This window comes from Serinus canaria, chromosome 1A (assembly GCF_022539315.1).
Source record: "Serinus canaria isolate serCan28SL12 chromosome 1A, serCan2020, whole genome shotgun sequence".
In the NCBI taxonomy this organism is placed as follows: Eukaryota; Metazoa; Chordata; class Aves; order Passeriformes; family Fringillidae; genus Serinus; species Serinus canaria.
In genome coordinates this window covers 57,496,875-57,523,763 of record NC_066314.1, presented here as the reverse complement: position 1 = coordinate 57,523,763, position 26,889 = coordinate 57,496,875, and the positions used below count along the sequence as shown (strand labels likewise).

The window sequence follows — 26,889 nt, the reverse complement described above, 5'->3', positions numbered from 1 at the left end:
TACCAGCCAAGAACAGACACCATATATCTTTTATTTCAACACAATTCTTGAAATTGCAACAAATGCCACTTTGGGGTCATGAGTCCACAGGAAAGAGACATCCTAGTGCAGAATCTCCTAAATCTCATCCTCTGTCAATAGGATACAGGTTAGTGCCCCACAGAAATCAGTGCTTGGAAGTCAGAGTCAGTGTGGACGATACTCTGAAGATCTGTGGCAGCATGTTACTCAGCTGATAAAACATTTCCTCTGAAATTGTCTGGGAAATAAAAAAACACAACACACAGGTAAGCTTTGTCTTTTTGTAGTTTGGAAGAATTAAGTCTCTCTCAACTTTGTTTCTTGGTATTTAAGAGAATTGCTGCTGTTCAGAAGCCAACAAAATTTTCAAATTGCGTTATAATCTGACTGAATTCAATTAAAAGACTGACCTAAAATACTGGCTGTATATTTATGTGACATACCCACATAACCATTTCCTGCAGATTTCTTGTTCCAGGGATTCACTACTTCTGCCAAACATAAGCAGGACAGTGCTGCTTGTTATCTACAGGACTCCTGCTCTCTTCATTTCAAGACTAGCTTCAAATTTGGAATTTATTTGTGGCTTCCTCCTTGCTCAGCAGCTTTCTAGTTTGGCAAGAAATAAATGTTACTCCTTTCCTGTCATTAACTCTACTTTTACTGGTTTTTAGAACAAACCTCATGCTGGCCATCTTTGGATATCTTCCTGTTTCTGAAGATCAGCTAGAACTCAAAATTTCAGAAATAAATAATTTCAAATCTAAACCAGAACTAATTTCAAATACCTGGAGTAATTATTTTTTGTGTGAAAGCATGACTGAACTTTCTGCATTGCAGAAATTTCCATATTGTTAGACAATATGACTAACAAACAAGTCATGTAACACAAGGTTAGCCCACCAGAGTAATTAACACAAATATGTAATTAAGTAATTAACAGAAAAAAAAGTACCTTTTTCAAAGGTGACACATTCACTATTTGTAAAGGTGAATCTCCCAGTTTGAAATGTTAGCATCCTCTCAGAAAATACTACTGGGTATTCCAAAATATAAACCCACCCTTACTCCTCTTCTATAGGCAAAGAAACAAAACCAGATAGATTAATTTAAACCCAAAGGGGGCAGGCAAGAGAAAAAAAAAAAAAAAATCACAGCTGGATCTGCTGACATGTGACTTCTTACCAGCAGTCTCCTAGATTGGATATGACTTTGGTTTCACCTACCTGTGGTACCAGGAATTGTACAGTCCGAGAAATCCCTCCATCCCACGAGGCCATTTCCATCATGAAACCTAAAAAACCAGCATTGACACTGCCTGAATTACCTGTGAAACACTCCCCAGCAGTTACAGGCAGTGAGGGAACTTTCACACACAAGTAGGGTGTCAACTGCCTGAATTAGGGATGTCCTCAACTGCCTTTAAATCAGACTTGGGCAATCTGAATGATTGCCATGTAGAAAAATGTAATGATGAGTTCCGCAGAATACCTACACTGAGGAAAGAATTATCAGTCCTTCTGTGCAGCACAGTGATAACACAGCAGAAGTGAGGGTTTCTCCAAACCCTCCAAGTGTGTCAGGAGTTCTTTCCATGACTTTCTTTCACTGAGAAACAGAGGTGACCTCACTGTGCCCTCCCAGCGCCTGAAGGCAGCCCACAGCAAAGATGGAGAGAGACTCTTGACAAGGGCCCGGAGTGACAGGACAAGGGGAAACGCCTTCACACTGACAGAGAAGAGATTTAGATCAGGTATCAGGAAGAAATTGTTCCCTGTGCGGGCAGTGAGACCCTGGCACAGGGTGCCCAGGGAAGCTGTGGCTGCTCCAGCCCTGGCAGTGTCCAAGGCCAGGCTGGATGGGGCTCTGAGCAACCTGGGATAGTGGGAGGTGTCCCTGCCCATGACAGGGGTTTGAAATCTTTAAGGTGCCTTCCAACCCAAACAATTCTATGATGCTATAGGGGAAAAGCTCAGCACTCATTTATTGCTCAAGTAATGAACTACCAAAAGCCACAGGAATCCTCTCATGGCAAATAAGGACACTCAGAAAAATACTTGGTAAATAGAAGTGGATGATATGAACTACTAAAGGTCAATTACAATAGGAAGAGGTTCTTCAAGCAGGTGGTTGAAACAAAGTGATTTGGTCAACCACTTAATTGCAGCAGAAAAAAAAAAGCCAAAAGTAAAAACACCTCTTGGAAAGACAGAAACCCAGGCTGAGTCATGAGGACTATTTTTTCCTAATATCCAACCTAAACCTGCTATCACAGTGTGAAGCCATTCTCCCTTGTCCTGTCACTCCAGGTCCCTGAGTTTCTCTCCATCTTTCCTGTAGGCTCCCTTCAGGCACTGGAGAGCCACAATGAGGTCACCCCAAAGCCTTCTCTTCTCCAGGCTGACCAATCCCAATTCCCTCAGCCTTTCCTCCCAGCAGAGCTCCAGCCCTTTAATGAGTTCATGTTCCTGCTCTGGACTGGCTACCCAGATCCCACTGGGGCTCCACTCCCCTACCTTTGACGCACTTGAACACAAGCTCTGCCCTCTTCAGGCACCATGGAATGGTCATCTCCTAAATGAAAAAATAAAAAGCCTCAATGGCCCACAAATCCAACCAGCAAGAATAGCAGGGAAATTATTAAAAGCAATACATTTTTTGCCCTAGAACATAATTTTCAAGCACGATTTAGAACCTGGTTTTCAGAACATTCTAGGCAGTTGTACACACCTTACAGGTGACCAAAAAAGCACCACCACTCCTTATTGCTAGGAAAGCCAGTGTCAGAACAGTATTAAACATTTTCAAACAGAGGTGTTGAATAAAAATGCTGTCAAACCCACTGGAAACTGGGCTGTTCAATTCCCCTGTGGAGCTCCAGAAAAAGTCTAATATTCAACTGATAATTATCAGGTTCATGCTTCAGCAAATCAAAGGCAGGGTCCTGACCACATCTTAAAAGCACAATGATGACTTTTAACTGTTCTTGATTTTGTTTAATATTTCTTGGCATACCCACAACATTCAGTAAAACCTTCTCTCTAATACTGGAACTGGAAGAAGCCCTTCCTCCTTAAGACACATTTATGGTAAGAGTGAGAACAAACAAATCATCTGCATCTGATGAAGGAGTTTCAGACAGCAACAGCCACCAAATCCTTACCTAGACTTAAATAGCAAAACATGACATGAAAACCACAGTGGTTTAAGATATGGGTACAAGCACTGGGCTAAATAATTTAAGATTAAAGTTCATGAAACATGTTTGGCTGTATGCCAAAAAGCCAATTACACCACGATGATGTAACTCCATCAGAGGCAGAATGACTCACTGCAAACACTTCTCAGGAAGAAGAAAACAATATCTGTTTGTTTCTGTTGTAATCTTCAACATGAAGATGTGCACCTCCTACTCTGAATACAGGAATATAGATGTGGAAACTGATTTATCATTCCATGTACCTTTTCAAACTTAAGCTTTACATATTTTTCTATTCACTAAAGTCAGTCTCTATTTTGCAATGTCAAACATACAGTGCAATCTGTTGTTATCAGAAAGCTTAATTTCGGGATTAAAGAAAGTTATTTGAGAGGCAAGGTTATCTAAGAACACTCAGTGATAACACAACTGATAAACTGAATATGTGGCTTCATTAAACAAGTACTGAAAGCCAAAGTTCCTCCTCAGGTGGGAGGATCTCCTGCGACGACCCCCCCCCCCAAAATACAATGTATGTTAAAAACTGGGTAAGTTTGAAATATCTTTTCTTAAACCTTTCATTATATAAATCACTGCATCCCTACATGCTGCTTTTAGTGTATACACCACATTAATCAGACAAAATAGTGCTGGACAAGTTTGGGTTTGTACTTTTGTTGTGGTTGCTTTTTGACTTTAATTTTCAAGCACTCTGGAAGCAACACTTTGTGTTTACCATAATTCATCTGCCCATGTGTGCTTTCTGTCACAAGCTGGTTTTGATCACTGCTTTGGCTTAGTAAGAAACAAGTAACTAAGAACATTCTCTCTCAGGAGCACCTTGAGCAATCAGTGATGGGAAGTGACCCTTAACAGACTGATCAACACAGCAGGATATGACACCATTCCCTGGACTATTTTAAAGGAACAGAGAGATTAAATTTTGCGGGCATCCAGGGAAATAACAGAATGTTGCTCCATGCAAGCCAGAAGAACAGAAAATGACATAGCAGTGATTCAATTCTAATCCATCTTCACACACCAAAGTTCTCATGAATTCACCACATCACCAGGAGTTTTCTGTGGTGTGGAAATGGAGGCTCAGCTAAGCAACAATGCAAAATACAGAGAAGGACATAAGAAAGCGAAAAACCAAGCAGCCAACCTCTTAGAGGGAGTTTTGGAAAACAGCATTCAATAAAGTTAAAAAAACCCACCTGGAACTTTGGGTGTTTTTCACTAGCAGAGACACTTCAACCCCTTTTAAGATGCAATCATTTTGTCAAATTAAGATTTCTTTGACTCATTTAGAAAAAAAAGGGGGGGAGGAGAGACCAGCTTCACTGGTCTTTCACATATTTTCACAGTGAGAAAGGTATGCTGCAATCCTTTTGATTTATTTTCATTTAATTTATGACAGGCTCACTACATGGGGCTGCTTAGGGCTTGGGCATTCACAAAAACATGTCATAATCAAGGAAGTAAAACAGTAAAGTCCACAAAAATCATGTAGAAAAATATTTCAAACTAAACTTCAGTGGGTAATATCAGTACTAATTAGCAAGGTGTTTAACTCACAGTGCATCAGTCCAAATCCTAAACACCAGATGAGCTGATATAAATTTAAAGGCAGGAAACTCAGATGAGAAACACTTGAGGTCAATACACCTATCTGTAACCACTCTATGGACATAAACCATGTTCATAAATATTTGTTACACAGCTTACACTCCTTTCATTTCTATTTTTTTAAAAACCAATTTTGTCTTAATTAATGGTAATAAAGAAACTGCACTGAGATCAGTGAAGAGTCACATTCTTGTCACTGTTGCTATGTGGACAACAGCAATGTTGAAACTACCAAGGGAGAGTGCCAGCTCTGGCATTTTTAGCAATGCCTGGCTGCTAGAGCCATTTCATTCCCCAGTTTATAGCAGATTCCAGTGATCAGTAACACCTCTCTTGGCCTGAAATCAAACTTGCCTGCTTTTGCCTTTCTCAGGAATCAAATCCAGTTTCCTTCCTTCATTTAATTTAATGATCAGACCAGAGAGATCTGTTTTGGTTGTTCTTGCCATAAGAAAAACAAAGCAAAACAGAATTTTTTTTTTTTTTCATAGAAATAACAATGAAATCTAATGGCTTCACTGAGATCATACAGTCAAACTGACAGAGAGCAGGTTTAGATTGGAGGGTGATGGGGCCCTGGCACAGGTTGCCCTGAGAAGCTGTGGCTGCTCCATCCTTCGAAGTTTTCCAGGAAAGTTTGGATGAGGTTTGGAACAACCTGGGAGAGTGGAAGGTGTCCCTACTCATGGCAGGCGATGGGACAGGATGAGCTTAAGGTCTCCTCCAACCCAAAGCAGTCTGTGATACTGAAATTACTTTTGTGAGGCTATAAACACCACTCTTCCCTCTACATTAGGAGAAAACCTTTGGAAAAAGCACAGAGAACACTGGTAATGAATGCCTGTCCCAAGGAAGCATGGAAACATCTCTGCAGCTGGGCTCCTGGTTAACCACCTCACAAAAATGTTCTTCTGTGGGTGGTAAATGCAGAGTCAGAACTGCGGCTGCCAAAGGCACCGAGTTCAGGGTAACTTTCAGAAATCTGTCATTACTCACTTTTCCCTCAACAAGGAGTTACAGATTTGTGTGTTTCAAACCAGGTCAGGCAGCTGCCAAACACTGTAATAAGCAAGCTGCTAATGCAAGTCATACAAAGCACTTGTGCCTTAACACAAAGTTACCATCCAGATCACCTTCTGCTAACTCCGCTAAGACTTAACAGCTTAATGCAAAAGGTAAATTGTTTTACCAGGACCTTTTAAGAATCCAGTACTAGACAAGAAGGTAATTCTTCAGTTTCACACATCTCAAGGTGTGTTGAACAACTGATCATGTGCTTTATTTGTAGTTTAAAATACAGATATGCAAACAGAAGCTAAAACCAAACAGGTGTAAAGGAAACAAAAACCAGAAGAACATAATCAGGTGGCACTTTGATTAAGTAAAAGGTCAATATATTTAATAAATTTCTGAAACACAGCAGCTGGGTCGCATGAGAGACCCAGGCTCCTGTCCTGCATGTTGATAACTTGCATTTGTGCCCAAAGAAAGGTCTCAGTACAATAGATGAAAAGTTTCATAAATAATCTAATCTGTTCCTAAAAGTCTACTTTTATGTATGGAAATACATCCTTTAGAAGCGTCATTATTGTTTCTTTTTACCTTTTTCATTGCTTGCTTTTCATGATAATAGACCCTAATCCTGCAAAAAAGGGTGACTACTACTCTGTGTTCCAGTAAATTCTACTATATAACCTGTCACTGTTAAAGGTAATCCACTGGTGAGCATTTATCTTGCTGTGAGTCAGCCACTTTCCACAAAGGAAAGGCAATATTGAATCTAAAAGTAAAAAATCAGAGGGTTATTTAAAAAAGAAACCTCTCCAACAGACTGTAATTATTACTGATATCCTTGTATGGATGGCAGAATTATCTTCTTTTCTCATTTCTTTAGGTTTACAGACTTTCCAGCTCTTCAGGATAGGAGGCATATGGCTGTACTGCCTGCCTTCCCACCCCTTTTCTTCTCTGTGAGCCAGGTGTGACAGAGAAAAGAAGCTGCCAATAGTTTTAAGTTGCTGTGCAGTGAGAAATGTTACAGCTGATTGAGAGACAAGCCTTACAGCAGAGTCCTACTACAGGAGAAAATACAAAACTCAGGACAGGAAGTAAGAACACAAAGAGCATCAGCAATATACTGCCTCTGGCCCAGCCAGTATTAGAGGGGACTTAGAGAGGAAACAGGGACAGAAGTTAGGCAGTGAAGGAGGAGACAGTTCAAAGTGAATGTGAAATTTGGTTGCTCCTGCGTAGGGACAAGGTGGTAGAAGATTTACAGAAGGTAAAGGTAGTGTTTAGATTTACAGAACTCTAAGCCAAGCTTTGCCAGTCCTGCTGCTCCCAAAACTTAGTTTTAATGTTTACAGATAATGATAATTAAAAGAGGGGGGATCTGGTATCACTACTGCAGAAGGTAGAGTTCCTAAGCAAGAGCTTCCAGTAATGTAGTGCCATTTTCTATTAATACTTGTACCACTCCAGCGAGATGGATCTAGGAAGTGAACTGTCCAAAAGGAGGGATGGGAATAAAAACTGAGTAATTCAGCTGGCTGAGATGTTTTTAATTGGTCTAGCTCCTTAATTTGCGTCACCATGTAGATATAAGTACCATGTGGTGTGGCAGAGGCCTGTGAGTGAGAAAAACCATCCCATTTGGCTTAAATCGGCATGAAACACACCCTTTGGAAAAAATCCAAGGATATAAAATCAGCCCAAATGCTTCTATTTACTTACTTCTGACATTTCATGCACCAGCAGGAGGGGAATGCTGATGGTGGTGATGTCGTGCGTGCAGCAGACCTTGAGGATGTTCCTGAGCCCCATGATGGCCGGGTCCCGGGCGGTCACGTTCACAGACCTGACATTGTCATCCACACACAGGTGAAAGGCAACGTGGATTTCTGAGAGGTTTGAGTGCCGTGTGATGTAGAACTCTCCTGCACAGTAAGGCAAACCAGGAAGGTAAGAAGTCATGGTAGTGATCTGAAATCCAATTGTTTGGCAGTGTAAGAAAGATAAAAGGCAAATACAAGTATACAGCAGAGATGAGGATGTACGCAGGAGATCTAAAATCTCTTGGACTGTCACTGTTTTACATCCATCCCACACTCTCCCCTGCTTTGATGGGTTCCACTGGCATCATGGCCACATGGTGTAATAAGACATAACAGTGCCAGTACAGGATATGATCTCTATATAGCACAAAACAGAAAAACAAACTCAGAGGAGGTGCAATACTCAAAATACACAATGCAAGCATGGAATTGCAGACAGATGTAGGAAGCGGAAAGGCCAAAAAAGGATGGGCTCAAATAAAGGATGCACAGAGCCTGTGGAAAAAGATAGTGGGTAATGTAACAACTGAGATATGGCACTGGAACACAAAGGGATCAGTGACCATTAGAATTTAAAATAATTCAGAGTAGTGGGAAGGTGAGTTACAGAGTTGTTTGAAAAAAGGAACCAAGACATCTTGTTGGGGGTATTTTTAGACTTAGTATTCATTTATTAAAGGTGAGAAGCAGTGAAATCCAGGTCTCTCCTTTGTTCCTTTGCACTGGAGATCTAAAGTCCACAGTACAGTCAAGGGAAAAGCAGGTGTGCAATGCCCCCACTGTTTCAGTCAACAAATAAACATCTTCCTTCAAATCTACTCCCACTGGCCACTGAAGTTAAGATCCTTTCTTTGAACTGGAACAGCTGCAGAATGGGTCTGTACTCCTTCTGGATGACTGCAAAGGAGGCAGGAATCCCCAGCAGTGACCATCTACAAGCAGTAACACAGCTCACTGCTACAAGACACCTGGATTTACCTGATCCAAGTTGATTTATAATCCACTCCCACTAAAAATATTTAAGACAGTCATGAAATCAATTTTAATAAGCTCTCACTCAACCATGGGTTGTATGGACTTAACTCCTCCCCCCCTTCAACTGCATATTCATCTTCAAATTCCACAGCAGCTTTCCTTACTAAACTTCACAATACACACAGAAGATACTTCCCCTGAGAGAGGGATTTCTGAAAGTTAAAAAATCCACTCAAAACTGCTTTTCTGTACCACAGCAGTAATATACATATAGCCATTTTCAAAAATAAAATTAGCTTCTAGTATTGAAGTTTCACCTTTCCCCTAAGATGCTCAGAGTTCTTTTTTTTTTTCCACCCTCAAATTCCAAAAGGAAATTTTAGGCAAAGAGAAGTGATTCGCCCCACACCATATGATGCAGTGGCAAAGCTGGGAATAGAAACCAGATGTCCTGACACCCAGTTCTCCGCCTCAGCCACAGGAACATCCTTCTTCTCTGATTGAGGTCAGCTTGGGTTCAGTTTATAATCTATGTTCTGACTTTAGAGCTAAAAACGTGGATGTATAAAACACAACTTGCTTCAGGAAGAGGGGGTCTATGCCACACAACTCACCTGGCAAAATGTTTGACTGGTTTCGTTCGATATTCTTTAATTTATCTTCATTCCCACTGATTTTGTTTTCTGTGTATGAACATACAGAACAAATATTAATCATATCCTCTATTAATTACACTTGGGCATGAAAAGGTTCATGTACTGATATCTGGCTTGAATTTTGACCATGAAGTTACCATAAAGTCCCCAAACTGCAAGGGGGATGGGTAGAAGAGTTTTTGCTGTCTTCAACACACCCCAAACTGAATCCTACCTCAAATCCCTGCCCTTCTTACTTACCATCCCATGATATTTCTTCATTTGGACAACAGCAAACAATATTCTCACACATAACATGAAACTTTCAAAGTTGCCCCCACAACCACATAGTATCTTGCTATTACTCTCTCAATAATGGAATAAATTAAAACAAATTTGTTCCTAAAAGATTTACATAAATCAGCTTCCACCATTTCCCTTGAGGTGCAGCAATATGCAGGTTCTCAAGGGAGCTTGTTTTTCTGTGTACTCATATTTGTTCATGTTCTGGATGCATTTAAATCACATAAGTAGCTCTTTGGAGGGAAAACAAAATTACATTATGTACAACTGCACTGCCTAAACACCACGTGGTCAGAGCATTTCCCAGCAATTTGCAAACACAATGTAAGGAAAACCATTCCCAAAGCTTTGGCTAGCACAAGAAAGCTAAATACACATTTAATCAATTTCTTATTTGGCTTTCAGCATTCACTTTAAAGAAAGGGAGAAAAAGTAGTAAACTCCTTTTTCTGCAACTTTTAAAGGCTTCAATGTAAATTGCAATAAAAAGGCAAAGACAGATAAAGTTTGTGCGGCTACAGGCAATTTAGGAAAGCAAAATAGCCTGATGCATTTCCCATGCTGTTAAAATGTGACTTATATGTTGATTCATTTTAAAGGAGCAGCAAAGACACCACCCAAACATCACATTCTCTGTGAATTTCACAGTTTCTTGATGAACCCAAACATTCAATTTTACAGATGAAATAACTGCAGAAGAGTGGCATCAACTCTGCCCTGCCCACAAACATCCCTCTGACCACTGTTCTATTTCAAGGAGGGTAATTTTGGTTGTCACTGACCGTGGTGTCTTTTTGTCTTGCTGCTACGCTGTGCTCTGGCCTTAAGTACAACCTTCTGGACAATTTCAAGTTGTTCTTGGATTCCAGGAAAATGGAAATCCGTGCATTCTTGGCAAACGGTTGCGAAATCTAGGAAAAAAATAAGATTGAAATGCTGTCCTGAGGTTGTGCTCAGTAACCTTATGTAATTCTACTCTACTGATCAAGTAAAACCAGCTATAAAGGCAAACTCTCCAAAAGCAGATAAAGCCCTATTAGACTCCTCTTCCAAAATTTATTGAGGATTATATTTGACAGATTGTGACATGGTCCCATACTTTGCCCTCTACTGTGGCTACAGGATCTAGTTGGTGGCTACAAGATGCCATTTTGTGTTTAATGGCATTATTTAAATTTGTCTTCTCTCATCACCTAAAATTTAACATAAAGCCAGACACTCTCCTTTTATTATTCATTTAAATATTAAACAGTTAAAAAAGTACCTGCAAAATAAGTATAAGTACAAAATAATACTTGACAATTAAACTACTTGGAAACCATCAACAGCAATCAACAAATGCAACTGCAGTTTTTTCTGGTACACTTCCCTCCCCTTCTTGGTACAAGCCTGATTCCAACTGTTTCCAAAAAATATCAAGCACTACTGTGCATTTTTTTTTTCTATGGCATACAAGAATAATGACAAGTAATAGTCAAAAAAAGACATTCCAAGTGTATTTGTAGCAGCATATATGTCACAGTTGAGACAGCCATCAGATTACCACCATACACTTTCCAAATTCTTTAAGCATCAGCCCATACAGAGTAACACCAGATCACTTCAGAAGGCTTCAAGCATCCTCCCTTCTTGTTCTTCAGTCCAACCTTCTATACCCCCATGGTTCATGCATTGCACCCGTGTGCCCTCTGTTCCCTCTGATGATTGGTCAGCACACCTGAGCACTCCATGTCCCATTACCTTCAATACTCTTCACCTGTCCTGCACAGCTATAGGCCATTGGGGATGAGGCTCAGCCACAGCCCCACTCCCAATTACCACAAACTGTGTGCCTGCAAGTGTTTTGGTATTAAACTTCAAGACAGAAGTGGGAAAGTCAACCAGGAATAGACAGAAGTTTCTTTGGTTAACCTTGATAGAAAACACCATCATAGTGCCCACTTAATCAAAAGACATGCACTTCAAATTGCTATTAATCAAACTTTTCAGAAGTAGGGAAGTCATATTCCTATTGTTTATTTTTAACAGAATTCACAGTATCAAAAGGTCATGGTATTTTTTTATATTTACCTAACACTTCAAAATCTGGGCTTATTTCTTTTTCATTTTTGCAAATAGGGTTCAGTGTGATAATCTGGTATTAAAGAGTTGGAAACTCCTATAATAAATTTGTCTAAACCAATATTGAATGGTCCTCTTCAATATTGTTTGTTAGACACAAAATGTAGGGAAGAGAGATAACAGCACATTATCCCCCATCCTCATCCACATCTCTTTTGCATTTTTGTAACCCTTTTGCCATACCATATGCAAAGCATGAGTGCCCTCCACTGAATTTTAATTTTACAAAGAATATTTCTCTGTGAGAAAGGCAGCCAGATTTTGTTCTAATTTATTTTATTCATTTTCCCTGATATGATACCTCCCATTAGCAAGCTCACCTCTTTTGATTCCACTGTATGAGCTGATCCTGTTATCCACCAGTAACACCAGGCCACAGAGGGAAGTTGAGTAGAGGGACATGGCAGTCTGAAGCCTGTGCAGCTTCACCCCACTGCGGTGATTGCGCTTGTGTTTGCAGAAATCCAACATATCAGCTCTCAGCAGCCTCAGGTTGTGCATGGTCTTCAGCTGAGCTCCTGCACAGAGCACATGTGCCTCAATCCCAGTGGAAGTCTAAACTCAGGACTCAGATTGAAATGCAAGGGCACAAAATGCTTCCCTAAAAATCTGGAAGGGAGCTGTAAGCAGTAACACCCAGAGGAAGTTTTCAACCACACATTCAGTTTTACAGGCACACCAGCAATTCACAAAGTAGCAATAAAAACACAGTGTTTTCACAAAGTGAGGCTCGTCTGTGCCTGAAATGAGCCTTGCTCCCACTGCAGAATCACAGAATTAAGCTTGGAACAGACTTTCAAAATCAAGTCCAACCTGTGCCCAATCCCCACCATGTCATCAGCCCACTGAGCACCATGTTCCTTGGACACCTCTAGGGATGGGGACTCCAAACCTCCCTGGGCAGACCCTTCCAACCCTTTCTGTGAAGCAGTTCTTCCTGAGGAGTACTGCAGGGCTAGGGATGAAATACTGATGTGTGGTAGTGGTGGTGTATCTTTCCCCAGCCTCCCCAGAACCACTCCACAAGCTCAGGAGCTCCTGCTAAGCCTTAGCATTTGTGCAATGAGCTGGGTACTGAGGCACCCCTGGGCCATCCCAGGAACTGCTGCATGGCTGAAGTGGGAGCTGCATGGAGAGGAAGGGATCATCAGTGAGCCCCTCACAGTCTGGAAACATCCCCTACCTGACCCATGGCCCAAGGGAAACAGCACCATTGCTGCTGGAGTTTTGGAAACTCCAGCAATTCAACCTGAGGATGAACATTTTCCAAATGACTCAAGGCAATCATCTTGTGACCCCATGGTCCTATGGGATGTCCTTGGAGCTTTCCCGCACCACAGCAGGCTTCACTAGCATCTCCCTAGGACAGAGATACCTCTCAGAGCTTGCAACTTCCTAAATTTGTGATTCTGGGAAGGACTGCTGCTAACCATCTCTGCCTAAACCATTTTAGATTTGGTTATAAACCGATTTTCCTCTGTGTTTTAGCTATATAGTAAAAAAGTGAACCTTCCCTTTGGATGTTTTTGCTCTTTTGCAAATTTGTATCAGACCTCCTCAGGCTGATACCTTTGCTGGTGATTTTTTAAGTGACCTAAACCACTCTGGCACAATGTGACATGGTCAAAACAGCTCAAGAAGACTCTACTGAACAAACAAAAACACAAATTGCAAGTACCTATTCCACTGTCAACTAATCGTGGGAAGTAAATTTCGTAAACACATTTTCTTACCAAATGTAAGAAAAGTTGAATTTTCATTTTTAGGCAGTATGTTTTGCTGTTGCTGTGCTTTTCCACATGAGTCACCCAAACAGAATGGGTGAAAATTTGCTCCTAGGATGTTTTCCATTAAGATTTCCAACCATTTCAGACATTGCATGATACAGTTTATGCTGTTCTTTTACACATGTAAAGAACAGAAACAAACTCCAAGCTATGGATTATACACATTGAGAGTTAAATAATGTAAATAATAAATGCCTTGGATACATTACTTATTACCAGCTTTACTTGGGTTTATTCCACTTACCTAAATGAATAGTAAAGCTTTCTTCTAACAGCCTTTGCTCTTCATAGATTCTCCCATTTCCTTCCACAGATTCCCTCAGCTGGCTGGGCTGAACTTTAATTTCATCACTAAAATAATAAGAAAAGCACCAAAAAGTTAATCCTAATTTTTATTCAAGACCAACAACTTTGGGAAAGTTATACCAAGTTTTCTCAGCTGGTCAGTGGAAACCAGGAGATCAAACCTATGAGCATGACCTCCATTCGTGAGGTTTTACCTTTGCATTCCTGGCAGCAGGAAGAGGAAATTCACTGTTAGATTTACATTACTTGGCCCATTTCTAAAGCATTCCAAGACTGAGAATTAAAAATAAGTCCCAATACCTAGTTATAACATAGTAAGAATGTAGCATTAAAAGGAAAACAAAAAGTCTTCAACCTATTTACAGCAGCAAAAACCTATGTATGAAGTTATTAAATAGAGCATTTCTTCCCACACAAAACAGGAGATAAAAAACCACTTTATCAAATGTTCAACAGTGTTCAAACTAGCAGGAAACAGTTCAGATATCAGTTTTAATATTTTCCCTAAATTCAACAGTCTGGTGGTGATACAACAAATACTGTTCCTTGTTACAGGGTTTTCTGGGGTCCCAGGATGAGGGAAGAGATGAGACAGTTGACTCCATGCATCAGAAGGCTTGATTTATTATGATATGATATATAAGATATAAAAACTATACTAAAAGAATAAAGAGAAGGATTTCACTACAAAGCTAAGCTAAGAATAGAAATGTGTAAACTGAAGTCTTCTCAGCCCGAGACGGGCCGAACAGGTGAATTGTGATAGGCTCTTAATTGCAAACAGTCTGACAGGGCCAATCACAGATTTCTCCCCGTTGCATTCCACAGCAGCAGATAAGAATTGTTTACAGCTTGTTCCTGAGGCTTCTCAGCTCTCAGGAGAGGAAAATTCCTAAGTAAAGGATTTTTCATAAACTATGTCGGTGACAGTTCCTAATACATGAAAGAACAGCATCCAACTTGTCTCTGCATTAGTGAGAAGTTTCTGTTTTCAAAGTGCCTCACCTCCAAAAATCTCTTATAAACTTGCAAGCAATTTTACTGATTTCAACTGCCAAGCAGCAATGTCTTAGTGATAAAGAATAAGGATCCTGCCCAATTTACAAATTCTAATTTCCCTGCCATTTCCTCAAACAGAGGAAAGCTTCTCATTCAACTCCCTCCATAAGCAGTCACACTAAAAAATTCCATTTTTTAGCTGTCCAGTGACATACATACAGAAAGAGAAAAGAGGCTTGTTAATTCAAACCATTGTTACCATTTTTTTAAAGTACCATTATTCTCCAGAACATGCTTGGGTGGTAATAGAAAGCTTTGTGAAACAGTGTTAAAGACAGATATAGGAGAGGAAAGCAAAATAGGAGGAAATTCCACTCATGTCAAGCTGCACTTTAGTGCATTACAACACTTTCTGGTACAGAGATGTTGTAACATTACAAAATGAAGAAACTCCTGAAATTATACATATTTCTTTATGATGGTCTATTTGCCTTTGATTATCCTAAGCAAATTATTTATACATATTATCATATCATAATAAATAGGACTATAGTATCCTATTTAAAATATTATGTAAATGCAAATCCTTTGAACTATTTCAGCTGAAATAAAGCATCACAGAAGAATTAAATACCTGACTGAGCTGTTGTTGGGATTCTTTAGGTCTTGATGAAGCTTTATCACCCACTCCTGATATTCCTGCTTCTGGATAGCAGTAGTCTGTTTTAATTCATTGGTCCATTTGTTCTCCAAATCCTGACAAGGAGAGCAGTGATAATTTGAGTGGTGTGGGTGTTCTTTTTAAGGTGATTATGTGCATGGCATATTCTAGTTACCTGCTGAGACTCAAAATGCTGAGCTGCTAAGGAATTCACATCCTGGTCAGTCAGTGACTTCCCAAGCTCCTGCATCACCTTATCCATTTCAGCTCCTTGCCTGAAAGGGAAGCGAACACAGAATTCAGAAGACTGGCAGCAGACCACCCTTTACTGTGATACAACAACAAACTTGGTTGGTTGTTACTGACAGAATGCACAGTCACAGATATAGCAATGAAAATCCACAAAACAAACTGGCTTTACAGGTCAGGGACACAAGTCAGCTCCTGTGTAAACAGAACATCATTTACCCTCATTTGGGACAGCCTGGGATATGTGATAAATTCCAAAAGAGTTAATTCACAGCTACATTACACCTGAGCTCTACAACAATACTGCACTTTCTTCTGTATGCATACTTGAGAAGAGGCAACAGCAGCAAAAAGATTTGCAAACACATTGCAAACATTGACAACCAAACTAGAAATACTTACAATTCGGTCCAGAAGAAACCATAGCACGAACTGATTATGCATTGTCTAATGTGAGCTTAAACACACACAGCTCAAGAGGAATATTGCTACTCAGAACTACTAGAATTACTTTGACACAAAAAGAAAAATCCACACTCAACGTGTTCCCTCTTGTGGATAAAGTAGTCACCTGCAGCTATGCAAGCTTATTCCAGAACTCCAGACTCAAACTTGTCACAGCATATGTCACAGTTGAGACAACCAAGATACACAGAGTGACACCATGCCATTTCAGAAAGCTTCAACCCACACAGAGCAACATCACTTCAGAAAGTGCAGACAAACATCTTGTCTCGTTCTTCAGCCCAACCTTTTACACTCCTCACCTTACGTGCATTGCACCTGTGTGTCCCTTTTGTGATTGGCCAGCACACCTGGGCACTCCTTTACCTTCAATAATGCTGGTCACCTGCTTTTCACAGCTGTAGCTCACTGTGGATGAGGCTGGTCACAGCCCCACTCCCAATTACTACAAATTGTGTGCCTACACAAACTCGACACTTTCTGGAAATCAAAACTTATATTCTCCTCTGTCACTGAAAATAGTAGAAGGCCACCCTAATAACATCATAGAATCATGGAATGGTTTGGGCTGGAAACGACATGAATGTTCATTTCATTCCAACCCCTGCATGGGCAGGGACATCTTCCACCAAACCAGTTTGCTGAGAGCCCCATCCAACCTGGCCTTGGACACCTCTAGCGATGAGGCAGCCACAGCTTCTCTGGGCAACCTGTGCCAGGGCCTCACCTCACCCTGAGTAAAGAATTTTTTCCTAATATCCAATCTAAATTTTCACTCTTTCAGTTTGAAGCCATTCCCCCTTGCTCTAAATACTCTTGTGCCAGCTGAGTGTTGTCTGACTTTGGGTTTACACAGACAAATACAAGCTACACACGTTGTCTTATGAGTTTATACACCCAGTAGCATGTACCCCTATCTAATAAGAGAAAGGAGAACCTAAATAATAAAAAAAAGTAATACCTTTCACGTAGCTTTTTCAGCTCCACATCCCTCTCACTTATTAATTCTGAAATGCTAACAAAATAATTGTGTTCCAGGTTTAACAGCATTTCAGAAGCTGGAGAATGGATCAGATCATGATAAACATCTGCAAAATCTTCATCCCAGCTGGTTTCTTCAGGTTTGGCATGTTCTAATGTTGTCTACAGAAAAGGTAAGAGATTTTAAAGGATAAGATACCTCTTAGGACATATAAAGATCCCTCATGAAGGTGGAGTAAAACCCTGGGGGTCCACACACAACTGTACCATACATAAATTATCTTCCCTAATTTAAGCTTCCTGGCATTCTACTTTAGCTTTCAATTTTCTCCTCTCCCATTCTTTATCTTTCAAAACAACTAAAGTCAGAATCATTAAGGCTTGGACTACAGTAATGAATTACCAATTTTCACACAACACCAGCTCAGAAAGAACAGCAATATCCACAATAATATTTGCACCTGATGAATTTTAGATAAGGCCCAGAACACCAGCTGTGCAAACAAAAATGCTTTGCTAGTGAGGATGACTAACTGCTGATGTCACTAAGAATTCCATCAACAATACTGATTTAAGAAAGGCTATTTTTATTGAACAAAGAACAGCCCAAGAATGCCAGTTTTGCAAACTTTTAATGGAATTTTTCACATTTTTCTGTATTTCATGAGAAGCAAATTCATTCCTATAAACTTTTCTTTAAATACTGCAGGTTTTGTCATTAATTTCTTCTTTTCACTAGGACTCCTCCAGTTCTTTTGCACTCCACTATTTTTAAGATCCCATGTGAAACTGGAGACATTATTCCAACTAAAGCCTCATTCTTCCTAAATAATATGACCCAAAAAAATGAATTGCAGTCTCTCTCAACTATACACTTTCTCCTTCTAGCCTTAATTGCTGTTACTGAGATTTAGGATAGGAGTGTCCCTTCATTACTTCTTGCTTTAATTCTAAGCCACTATGAGCCTTATGCCTGTATTTGTTGAAATATCAACTGTTGAATGAACAAACTTCCATATTTTGCCTCTCCATTTTCTGTCTTTCTACTCTATTAAATTTAAGAAAAACCTAAGAACTTGTAGAATGAAGACTTGATGCTCATTTCCAGATAAAAAGAAAAAACTGCAAGAATTGCAGTGAATTTTAGTGTAGTATTTCATCCTCACAACTGTGATTGCACACACACACATACTCTCACAAAGCAAGCCTTTAATATTAACTTTCCAGCCTTAATCTTACCTCTTTATAAGCTTTAGCCCAAATATCTGCCAGCTGGTTGATGTCTACTTTTCCTGATTTCACTGCTTCCAGAGCCACTTCAGCTTCTCTGTCATAATCTTTAATGGTTTCCTCTTCTACAAATTTACTAAGAGATTGCTTCAGGTCTATTACAACAAGAAGAAATGGTCCATCAACAGAACACATCAACAATCACCCAGGAAATCTGTAAGTAAAATTTTTCACCTGAAAACCTTTTCCTTGCTAGCACTTGCTAGCACTGACAGTAATTTTCTCTGATGTTCTGCTGTTTAAAAACTGATTTTGTAAACACTGTTCCAGTAAAACACTGTTCTTCTGGTTTTTTAGAGCAAGCTGTAATATACTTGTGGACAAGGATACATGAGGTTAATTTAAGAAATCAGTTCATACCATTTTCTATAAAGCATGGCAGGTTGTGCAGAACCATCAGACGTCCATGCAAATGACTGATATTCTCTTGCACAGGGAATTTGAGAGGCACAGTAAGCACCAAATGTTCATTTCCAGCACTAAATTTGTACACATAGTCTCTCTCTCTAGTTAAAGTCTTTCCTTTATTAGGCTTCATCCTCCTGAATTTGTTTCCTGCAACAGAAATGAAAATAACAAGAATTACATTTTTGTAAACTCAGAAGTAAAAGATGGCAATGAAAAGACATGGCTTTGCTAATAATTAACAGCCAAAAATACTTAACCCCCCAAATTTTCATAGATACTCAGTTTTGACTTCCAAATACATGCATCTGGAACTGAAGCATAAATACCAGTTTCCAAAATATCAAATGCTTCTAAAATGTATTTGAGTGTGTCAATATATAAACTTGGGCAATTGCTCTTAAAAATTACAACATAAAATCTCCTGACTTAAAAGCAGAAGCAGGGCAGATGGGAATCCTGATAAATAGAAAATTAACCAAAACACCCTGACTTCTGTCATGGATGCCTCAAAAGCTGAAATCGTGCAGAGTGCACAGAGATTCTATTTCCTCCTTTCTGCAGGTGCAAGGCCTGGGGAGTGGGGGAGCAGATGTTTGCAACGATTTTTAGAAAGAGCTGATTTTGTCTTTCTGTAACCTGGATTAAAAATAAGCCAAAAGAGATGCAAGAGGGCTGTGTAGAGTGAAAATACAGGCTGAGATAACTGTGCTGGTGTTTATACCCTTCACAGGGTTCCTCTGCTCATTCACATGCTTCTGTTTTTAACCTCACCAACAAAGATGGACACATTGATTCACCCGAACCCTCCCCAGTGCTAAAAACCACACCCCGAGGAAAAGAAATAACAATAAAAATAAAAAATGCAACAGCAGAATTCACAGGTTTAGGGTTCGGTGGTTTTTTTTGGTTTTGTTTTCGGTTTCTTTTTTGGGGGTGGGTTCTACTGTGAACAAACACATGTGTTAGACACAGACGAAACAAGTCAGTTTCAAAACCATCTCAGGACAACCAATATTGATGCGAGGCGGTGTCCCGGCCTGTCTGGGAGTGGGATTCAAAGGGAAATCCTGGGAAACGCAAACCCGACCACGCTCTTTCTGCTGCTCCCCGATGCAGCGAGGAGGTGGGGAAGCAGCTGACAGAGAAGGAGCGGGGGACAACCCCCTGTTCCAAAGGGGACCTGAAATCGCAGGCTCAAACCGGCAGGACACGGCCTGCGGGAGCCCATCCGCCCCCTCCCCGCCGCGGGCAGCTCCCGGTGCCCGCATTCCCTCCGGTGGAAGCGGCAGTGCCCGCCGGCACCGGGAGCCTCCCGGCCTGGCCCGGTCCGTCGCGGCTCACCTGGCTCCGGGCGGGAAGCCGTGGGTTAACCGGGCCGCGGGGAAGGGGGAGCTGGGATGTTCCGCCTCCCCGCTCCCGTCATCGCAGCTGCGCATCCGCAGCGGCACTTTCGGCGCTGCGCCTGTGGCCAAGGCGCCAAGCGGTGCCGGCGGCGGCGGGGATGGCGCGGCCGGCCAGGAGGTGCGTGTGCGGGGCTGAGGGACTAGGGGCTGGCCCGATCCCCTCGGGAACTCTGGGGGATTTCAGGGTGGTCTCCCTTTCCACCAGCGGTCGTGAGTGGTCTGGTCAGTGGCACAGAGCTGAGTTGGAGGCCTGGCATTAGTGGTGTCTCCCGGGGTTCTGTAGAATGGTTTGGGTTGGAAGGGACCTTAAAGATGATCCAGTTCCAACTCCCCTGCCATGGGCAGGGACACTTTCCACTATCCCAGGTTGCTCCAAGCCTCATCCCGCTTGGCCTTGGACACTGCCAGGGATGGAGCACCCACAGCTTCTCTGGGCAACTTCTGCCTCACTAGTTCTTACAGGGAACAATTTTTTCCTCATATACAATCTGAACCTCCCTTCTGTCAGTGGGAAGCCATTGCCCCTTGTCCTGTCACTCTAGGTCCTTGTCAAGACTCTCTGCATCTTTCCTGTAGGTTTCCTTCAGGCACTGGAAGGGCACACTGAGGTCGCCCCAAAGCCTTCTCCTCTCCAGGCTGAACAATCCCAATTCCCTCAGCCTTTCCTCCCAGCAGGGCTGCTCCATCCCTCTGATCCCCTTGGTGTCCCTGCTCTGGCCTGGCTCCAGCAGCTCCCTGTCCTTCCTGTGCTGGGCCCAGGGCTGGATGCAGCCCTGTGGGTGGGGTAATACTGGGCTCAGTATTGTGTAAATTGCTCATCTATGATTTGGAAGAAGGGTTTGATGTCCCGTCAGCAGTTCACAGATGACACAAAGCTGGGAGGAGTGGCTGATACCCCAGAGTGCAGTGCACCCCCTCAGAGGGACCTGGACAGGTTGCAGAGGTGGGCAGAGAAGTATCTAAAATTCAACAAAGGCAAGTGCAGTATTCTGCACATTGGAAGGAATAGCCCTGTGTATCAGCACCAGCTGGGGGTGACCTGCTGGCCAGCAGCTCTGCTGAGAAGGACCTGGGGTCCTGGTGGACAACAGGCTGTCCATGAGTCAGCAGTGCCCTGGGGGACAAGAAAGCCAATGGAATCCTGGGGTGCACTGGGAAGAGCATTGCCAGCAGGTCAGGGAGTGATCCTGCCCCTCTGGCCAGCCCTGGGAGGCACATCTGCAGTGCTGTGTCCAGTCCTGGGCTCCTCAGCACAGCAGGGACAGGGAATTCCTGGATTGGGGTCAGTGGAGGCTGCAGAGATGATTTAGGGCCTGGAGCATCTCTGGCAGGGAAAGGCTGAGGGAGCTGGGGCTGTCCAGCCTCGAGAGGAGCCCCAGCTGAGAGGGGCCCTCAGCCCTGTGTGTCCCTGTCTGCAGGGAGGGCTCTGAGCAGGGCCCAGGCTCTGCTCTAGGGGCCCAGCAATGGCACCAGAGGAACGGGCAGGGACTGAGACCAGGAGGTTCCACCTGGGCAGGAGGCAGAACTTCTGTCTGTGCAGTGACTGAGCTCTGAACAGATTGTCCAGAGAGGGTGTGGAGTCTTTAAAAAAAATCTACAAGCTATTCCTAATGAGCCATTCTGTACAGTTGCATTGGTTGTAGATTTATCTCTTCTCTCTGTGCCCAGGGAACATCTGGAGTTTTGCCAGGGGAGGGTTTTTGGGTGGATATCAGGAAAAGGCTCTTTCCCTAGAGGATGGTGATGGAGCGCTGGAACAGGGAATGGTCATGGCCCCAAGGCTGCCAGAGCTCCAGAAGTGTTGGGACAGTGCTCTTAGGGATGCACAGGGTAGAACTATTGGGGTGTCCTGAGTAGGGCCAGGGGCTGGACTGAATGATCCTTGTGAGTCCCTTCCAACTCAAGGATAATCCATGATTCTGTGATTTTGTCCCTTCCAACTCAAGGATAATCCATGATTCTGGGACACCTGAACATGTATTGCTTTTTTTTCCTTGTAAAACATGATCTACCCAAACATGTTACCAAATCAAGATGCTCTGTCAGAAGGGATTGATAATGTATATGTATATTTTTTTTTTGCCACAGGAACAAGAAAATTGTTGATTATTCTCAGTTTGGGGATTTGGAAGATGATGGTAAGTGGGATGTTCTTGTACATCCAGAATTTGAAGTCATTGCCTCTTACATAAAAGTACATATAAAAGAGAGTCTGTTGAATTTTCATTTTAAATACTTTTAAGGATAGTGCAGTTGTTGTGTTCTTTTAAAATAGGATTAATTTCCAGAAAAAGTTATCTTGATAGATTTTCAGTGTGCAATGAAAATGAAGAAATTTAAGAATATAGGAAAACTCATGAGAGCTTGTTGCTGTTTTCCAACAGATGAAGACTTTGCACCTTCAAGCAAAAAGTCCAGAACACAGCTCAAAGAATCAAAGAAGGAGAAAAAAGAGAAGTCCAAAAAGCCCAAAGAAGTGACTCCATCACAGGCACAGACACTTAGTAAGAGGTAAGAAATGTTGTGGTCAACTCTGTGTAAAACTGGAGTTCAATAAGAATATTTGGGTTTGGTTTCTTTTCCCCTAGAGTTTTAAGCAGCTGAGAACAAGCAAGTAATACATGACTGTAATCAAGATTTTGAGCTGTATTAATGCACCTTCAAATAACTCTAAAAATTCTGAATTTCTTAGGGACTCCTAAACAGGACAAATATAAAGAAATGTTTGATTTTGTCAGTGTCAATGAAAAAGAGAAATCTAATTTTTATTGGTAGAGTTGTGTTTAAATATTACATTTTGGTGTCGTATTTCAAGCAAAGGCTATCCATTTTTTTTCCCGTAGTAATGCCAGTTAATAGTTCATATTTTTATATATATGTATATATCTGCACACATACACTGTTTTACAATCATAATGGTTTAAAGTATAGAGTGCTTTAAAAGTTAGTGTGTGTTTTTTCTAAATAATTTTAAAATGTAATATTTGTATCAAAATATGCTATAAAAATGTATTGAAATATTACTCTCTTCGCAAGTACCTGAATTTTAAAGCGTTCACTGAGCAAGAAATAGTTCTATAACACTCGTGTAATTGTTTTATTATTTAACATGTTGTCATTTTTTCCCTAGGTTATCCTTGGATGAGAAACTTTATAAAAGAGATTTGGAAGTTGCCTTAGCCTTATCTGTCAAAGAAAAATCTGCAGATCCCCCAAAAGTGCAAAATTCAGAAGAACAAGGTTACTTTACAGTTTCATGCAACACTCTTTATTTATATGCAGTGAATTTGAACATTGGAATTTATTTTACACTGAAGTAGATTGAAAATTATATTTTATTTCAAGATGTCATGGCAAGAGAGAGTTTCTAGGTATTGCCTGTTTTCTTAGGTTTTTGGGTTTTTTTTCTGTGAGGGAAGTAACTCTTCTATAAGATTTTCCAAATATATACTTGGATTAGAGACAGATAAAAACTTCAGCTATTTTAATTTTTTGCTATTTTTACTTTTTTATGTGTTTTTGTATAATATTTTTCATTTGTTTTCCCTGGATCTTAAAACAGGTAAGAATATTGAATCAGAAAATACACAGAGGAGACCCCCTTTTTCCAACTGCATTGTAGACAGTGAACTTTTAGGTCAGTTGTTCTCACACTCTTTTTACAAAAAACTTTTAAGCACCTTATATCTTCTTTGTTTCCATTGGTTTCTTTTTTTGGTTATGTGGAAAAAAGGGTCTTTATCTTAAATAAAGGTTGAAGGATATGTAAATTCTTCCATTAAGAATTTGGCCCTAGTCTGAAAATGAGCAAACTGTGGATTGGTGAATTTTTGGTCTTTGTTTTGTTTGCCTGATTACAGATAAATCTTGATTGCATTTGACAATGAGAAAATAAAATGAGAAGCACGTGAAAACAGGCATCAGTGATATATTTCTGAACAGTGTAACTTCATATCACCAAAATGAATTCTGGGCACTCAGATACCAAATTATTGTAGAGGAAGAAAATAGATTTACTGTGAATTTGAGCTGATTGAATCACTTTCTGTTTTGTAGGTCTCAATCAGGTTATGGATGATGATGCACCTGAGCAGGATGGGAGACAAAGGACAGCAGCAACCAAAGTTTCAGCACATCATAAGTCACTGGTGGTTGACAGTGATGACAGAGCCCATGATCCTGATTCTGAGCCAGAGTCTGTACCCAGTAAGCTCTCCACCAAAACCCTCTCCTTACATGTGCTTTAGATGTGATGCAATACATTTAGTTTGGATTTTTAGTGAAATTCGTGCTTCTTTGACTGCATTTTCCCTTACTCCCCCCTTACTGAAGCATTATCTCCTCATAGTCATGACATCTCATTTGCACTTTAATGCTAAATTTACACACTGGAGATTATTTGCTCCCAGACCAGCAAAATGTCACTGCTTCTCTGCATTTGTGTGTCAGGAGAAATTCCTTCTGCCTCCTTGTCCAGGAAAGTTTCATCTCTTTAAAGATCCTTTGTTAATTTTTGCAGTTGTTTTCTGGGGTCTGTGTCAAAACAGTGACTCTGGAGTAGTATCAGGTGTTGGAGCTTTCACTGTTGGCTTTCTTTAAGCTTATTTTAAAAAGCAAGTAGCCTCCCTTCTTTCCTTCCTGTGACTGTCATCTTTTGGAAGAGCAAGCTGCATCCATGTCTCTGTCATTCTCTAACAGGCAAGGTGTCTGTGTAAATATTTACTGCTTCAAGATGGGACAGTCTACTACCATTCTCATTATTTCTGCTGTGCAGTGGTCCCTCATCTTAAGTGATCATTTCTCTGCTAAAAAACATCTTTCTAAAGTAATTCTTTTCCATCCCAGCATCGCCTATAGTTTCTCTTTCCTGGATAATGGAAGACAACTCTGAGCCAAGGCAGAAGGTGATGTCCAGTCCCTTGGAAGCATCTGGGAGGCCTCTACATGCATCAAGTCCTGTCAGAAATAAAAAGCCGAAATGGACACCGCCAGGTATGGGTCAGGCTGCATCTATAGATACATACATGAGCTGACTTTAGCTTTTAGCAATCTCTCTCTCAAAAAAAAAAAAAAAAACAAAAACCAAACAAAAAAGGAAGTTATTCCAAGAAAAAATTCCTACCCTTTATATACATTTTATGGAGACTTTCTTTGGACAGATTTAAAACAAAAAAGAGAGAAAGGAAGAAGTGCTATATCTATGTTTCTTTTGCAGCATTATCCTTAACTGCTTTATCTGCATGGGGCTTACAAAATGTTTTCCAAACTGTGGATCAGACCTTAATCAAAAGATCCTTTCCATGTCCACTTCTCTCTTATTTAGAGCTTTCTTTATTTCTGGTGTGTGCTAAGTTATTATCTATTCTAAACAAAGAATATTAAAAAAATGCTGGAGTATTTTAGCTGCTCTAATAAAGCAAATGCTTAAAAGCTTCATATTCTCAAGGTTTTTGAGCATGCTGCTGCTGCCTCCTGATTCAGGATTTTTCTTCATATTTACTCTATATTTCTGTACGTGGTTCTTTCTGTTTGGCTCCTCTCTCTCAAGTCCTCGTGTCCCCATTGGAGTTGTGTTCAGTATTTCTCTGTGGAGTGCCTGAAAATGCCTAAGACACTGGGAACAGTTGCCCAGTGTTGCTGCAGTATGTGACTGGGTAATTAACATGTGCACCATTCCTGCTGCACTAGCTCCCAGAGGGAGGAATCCCTGGTGAGTGATTTCCATGTGCCTTTGTGGTTTGGACCTTTTTGCACTCTTCAGAATGCTTCTTTTGTCCTGCTTTCATTATAGGAAAACTATTAGAAGACAGCAGTAATATGATACTTTTTTTCCCCTTTTAAACTTCTAATACCTTCTTTTTATTTTAAAATTATCTCCAGCTCCGTCAGGAAGCAGTAATGCCTCTGCGAAATGTGTTCCTGTTAAATCACCTACTCACTGCCTAAGACTTGGCCTCTCCAGACTGGCAAGAGTCAAACCTCTCCATCCAAGTGCTACCAGCAGTTAATGGTCAGTGACAAAGTGCCACACAGAGGAAAAGACTGTGGAAAGGGTTTTGCTGATAAACAGAGGGTGGGCAGCATCCTGGGATCATCCATTTTGGAGGACTCTTATTATGGATGCGTCTGATGTTAGGATGAGTTTTTATTCTGCAAATTGCTAGGCATCTTTTAAGTGCTACTGAATACTTATGTTGTTTAATCAAAGTGACATCTGGTCGCCAGCTTTTTGATGTATTATATTCAGAGATGTTTGTGATAATTTTAATTCTTTAATACCTAAGTCTTGGTATTAACATAGTCTAGACAGCACTACGGCAGTATGATGATAGGGAAATGTTTTTTAGAATGTTGTATTTTTAAAAAAAAACTAAAATAAAATACTTTATAATGTCTAATTGTATTCCATGAATGTATTAATTTTGAAGGTCACTTAAAATGTTGGTTGCAGTCTGGCAGATATTTTTGCCTGTATTTGCTTTTACTGGAAGTCAGCAGCATTAGTCAGGCTCAGACAATGAGGAATTTCCTTGGAGCTTCTGGGGCTTCATTGAGGATCATGATACCATGCTAAGGTAGGGTTTTTGTAAAGTAGTGAAGTGATTGCTACTGATTAATGAAAC

At 40.8% G+C, this 26,889-nt stretch overlaps 2 protein-coding genes across 3 annotated transcripts; one reads left to right on the top strand and one right to left on the bottom strand.

The window, feature by feature from the left end:
- On the bottom strand, positions 1-20,338 carry C1AH12orf4 (chromosome 1A C12orf4 homolog). The gene is made up of 14 exons (XM_018918645.3): positions 20,205-20,338; positions 18,816-19,010; positions 18,405-18,550; positions 17,146-17,327; positions 15,646-15,745; positions 15,444-15,565; positions 13,749-13,855; positions 12,038-12,235; positions 10,379-10,507; positions 9,273-9,341; positions 7,583-7,785; positions 2,538-2,595; positions 1,248-1,315; positions 1-259 (listed from the first exon to the last, which is right to left on the bottom strand). Exons 2-14 carry the CDS (start codon positions 18,991-18,993, stop codon positions 167-169), a joined length of 1,653 nt encoding a protein of 550 aa, XP_018774190.1. The 5' UTR covers positions 18,994-19,010; positions 20,205-20,338; the 3' UTR covers positions 1-166.
- Positions 20,278-26,669, top strand: RAD51AP1 (RAD51 associated protein 1). Of its 2 annotated transcripts, XM_018918646.3 has the most exons (8): positions 20,280-20,384; positions 22,355-22,404; positions 22,651-22,777; positions 23,397-23,506; positions 23,829-23,903; positions 24,323-24,472; positions 25,112-25,258; positions 26,147-26,669. In XM_018918646.3, exons 1-8 carry the CDS (start codon positions 20,365-20,367, stop codon positions 26,272-26,274), a joined length of 807 nt encoding a protein of 268 aa, XP_018774191.2. In that variant the 5' UTR covers positions 20,280-20,364; the 3' UTR covers positions 26,275-26,669. The 2 variants fall into 2 exon arrangements, with proteins under 2 accessions (XP_050843447.1, XP_018774191.2); XM_050987490.1 differs by lacking the exon at positions 23,829-23,903 and having other exon boundaries at positions 20,278-20,384.
- The last annotated feature ends 220 nt before the right edge of the window (positions 26,670-26,889 follow it).

Excerpts from the sequence above, each read along its gene's own strand:
- C1AH12orf4 (XM_018918645.3), bottom strand. The coding sequence starts at position 18,993 with ATGAAGCCTAATAAAGGAAAGACTTTAACTAGAGAGAGAGACTATGTG. Across the intron at positions 2,596-7,582 it reads TGGTGCATGAAATGTCAGAA|GAGATGACCATTCCATGGTG; the intron begins GTAAGTAAATAG and ends TTTTTCATTTAG. Across the intron at positions 1,316-2,537 it reads TGTGTTCAAGTGCGTCAAAG|GTTTCATGATGGAAATGGCC; the intron begins GTAGGGGAGTGG and ends CTGGTTTTTTAG.
- RAD51AP1 (XM_018918646.3), top strand. The coding sequence starts at position 20,365 with ATGGCGCGGCCGGCCAGGAG. Across the intron at positions 23,904-24,322 it reads TGTAGACAGTGAACTTTTAG|GTCTCAATCAGGTTATGGAT; the intron begins GTCAGTTGTTCT and ends TCTGTTTTGTAG. Across the intron at positions 24,473-25,111 it reads TGAGCCAGAGTCTGTACCCA|CATCGCCTATAGTTTCTCTT; the intron begins GTAAGCTCTCCA and ends TTTCCATCCCAG.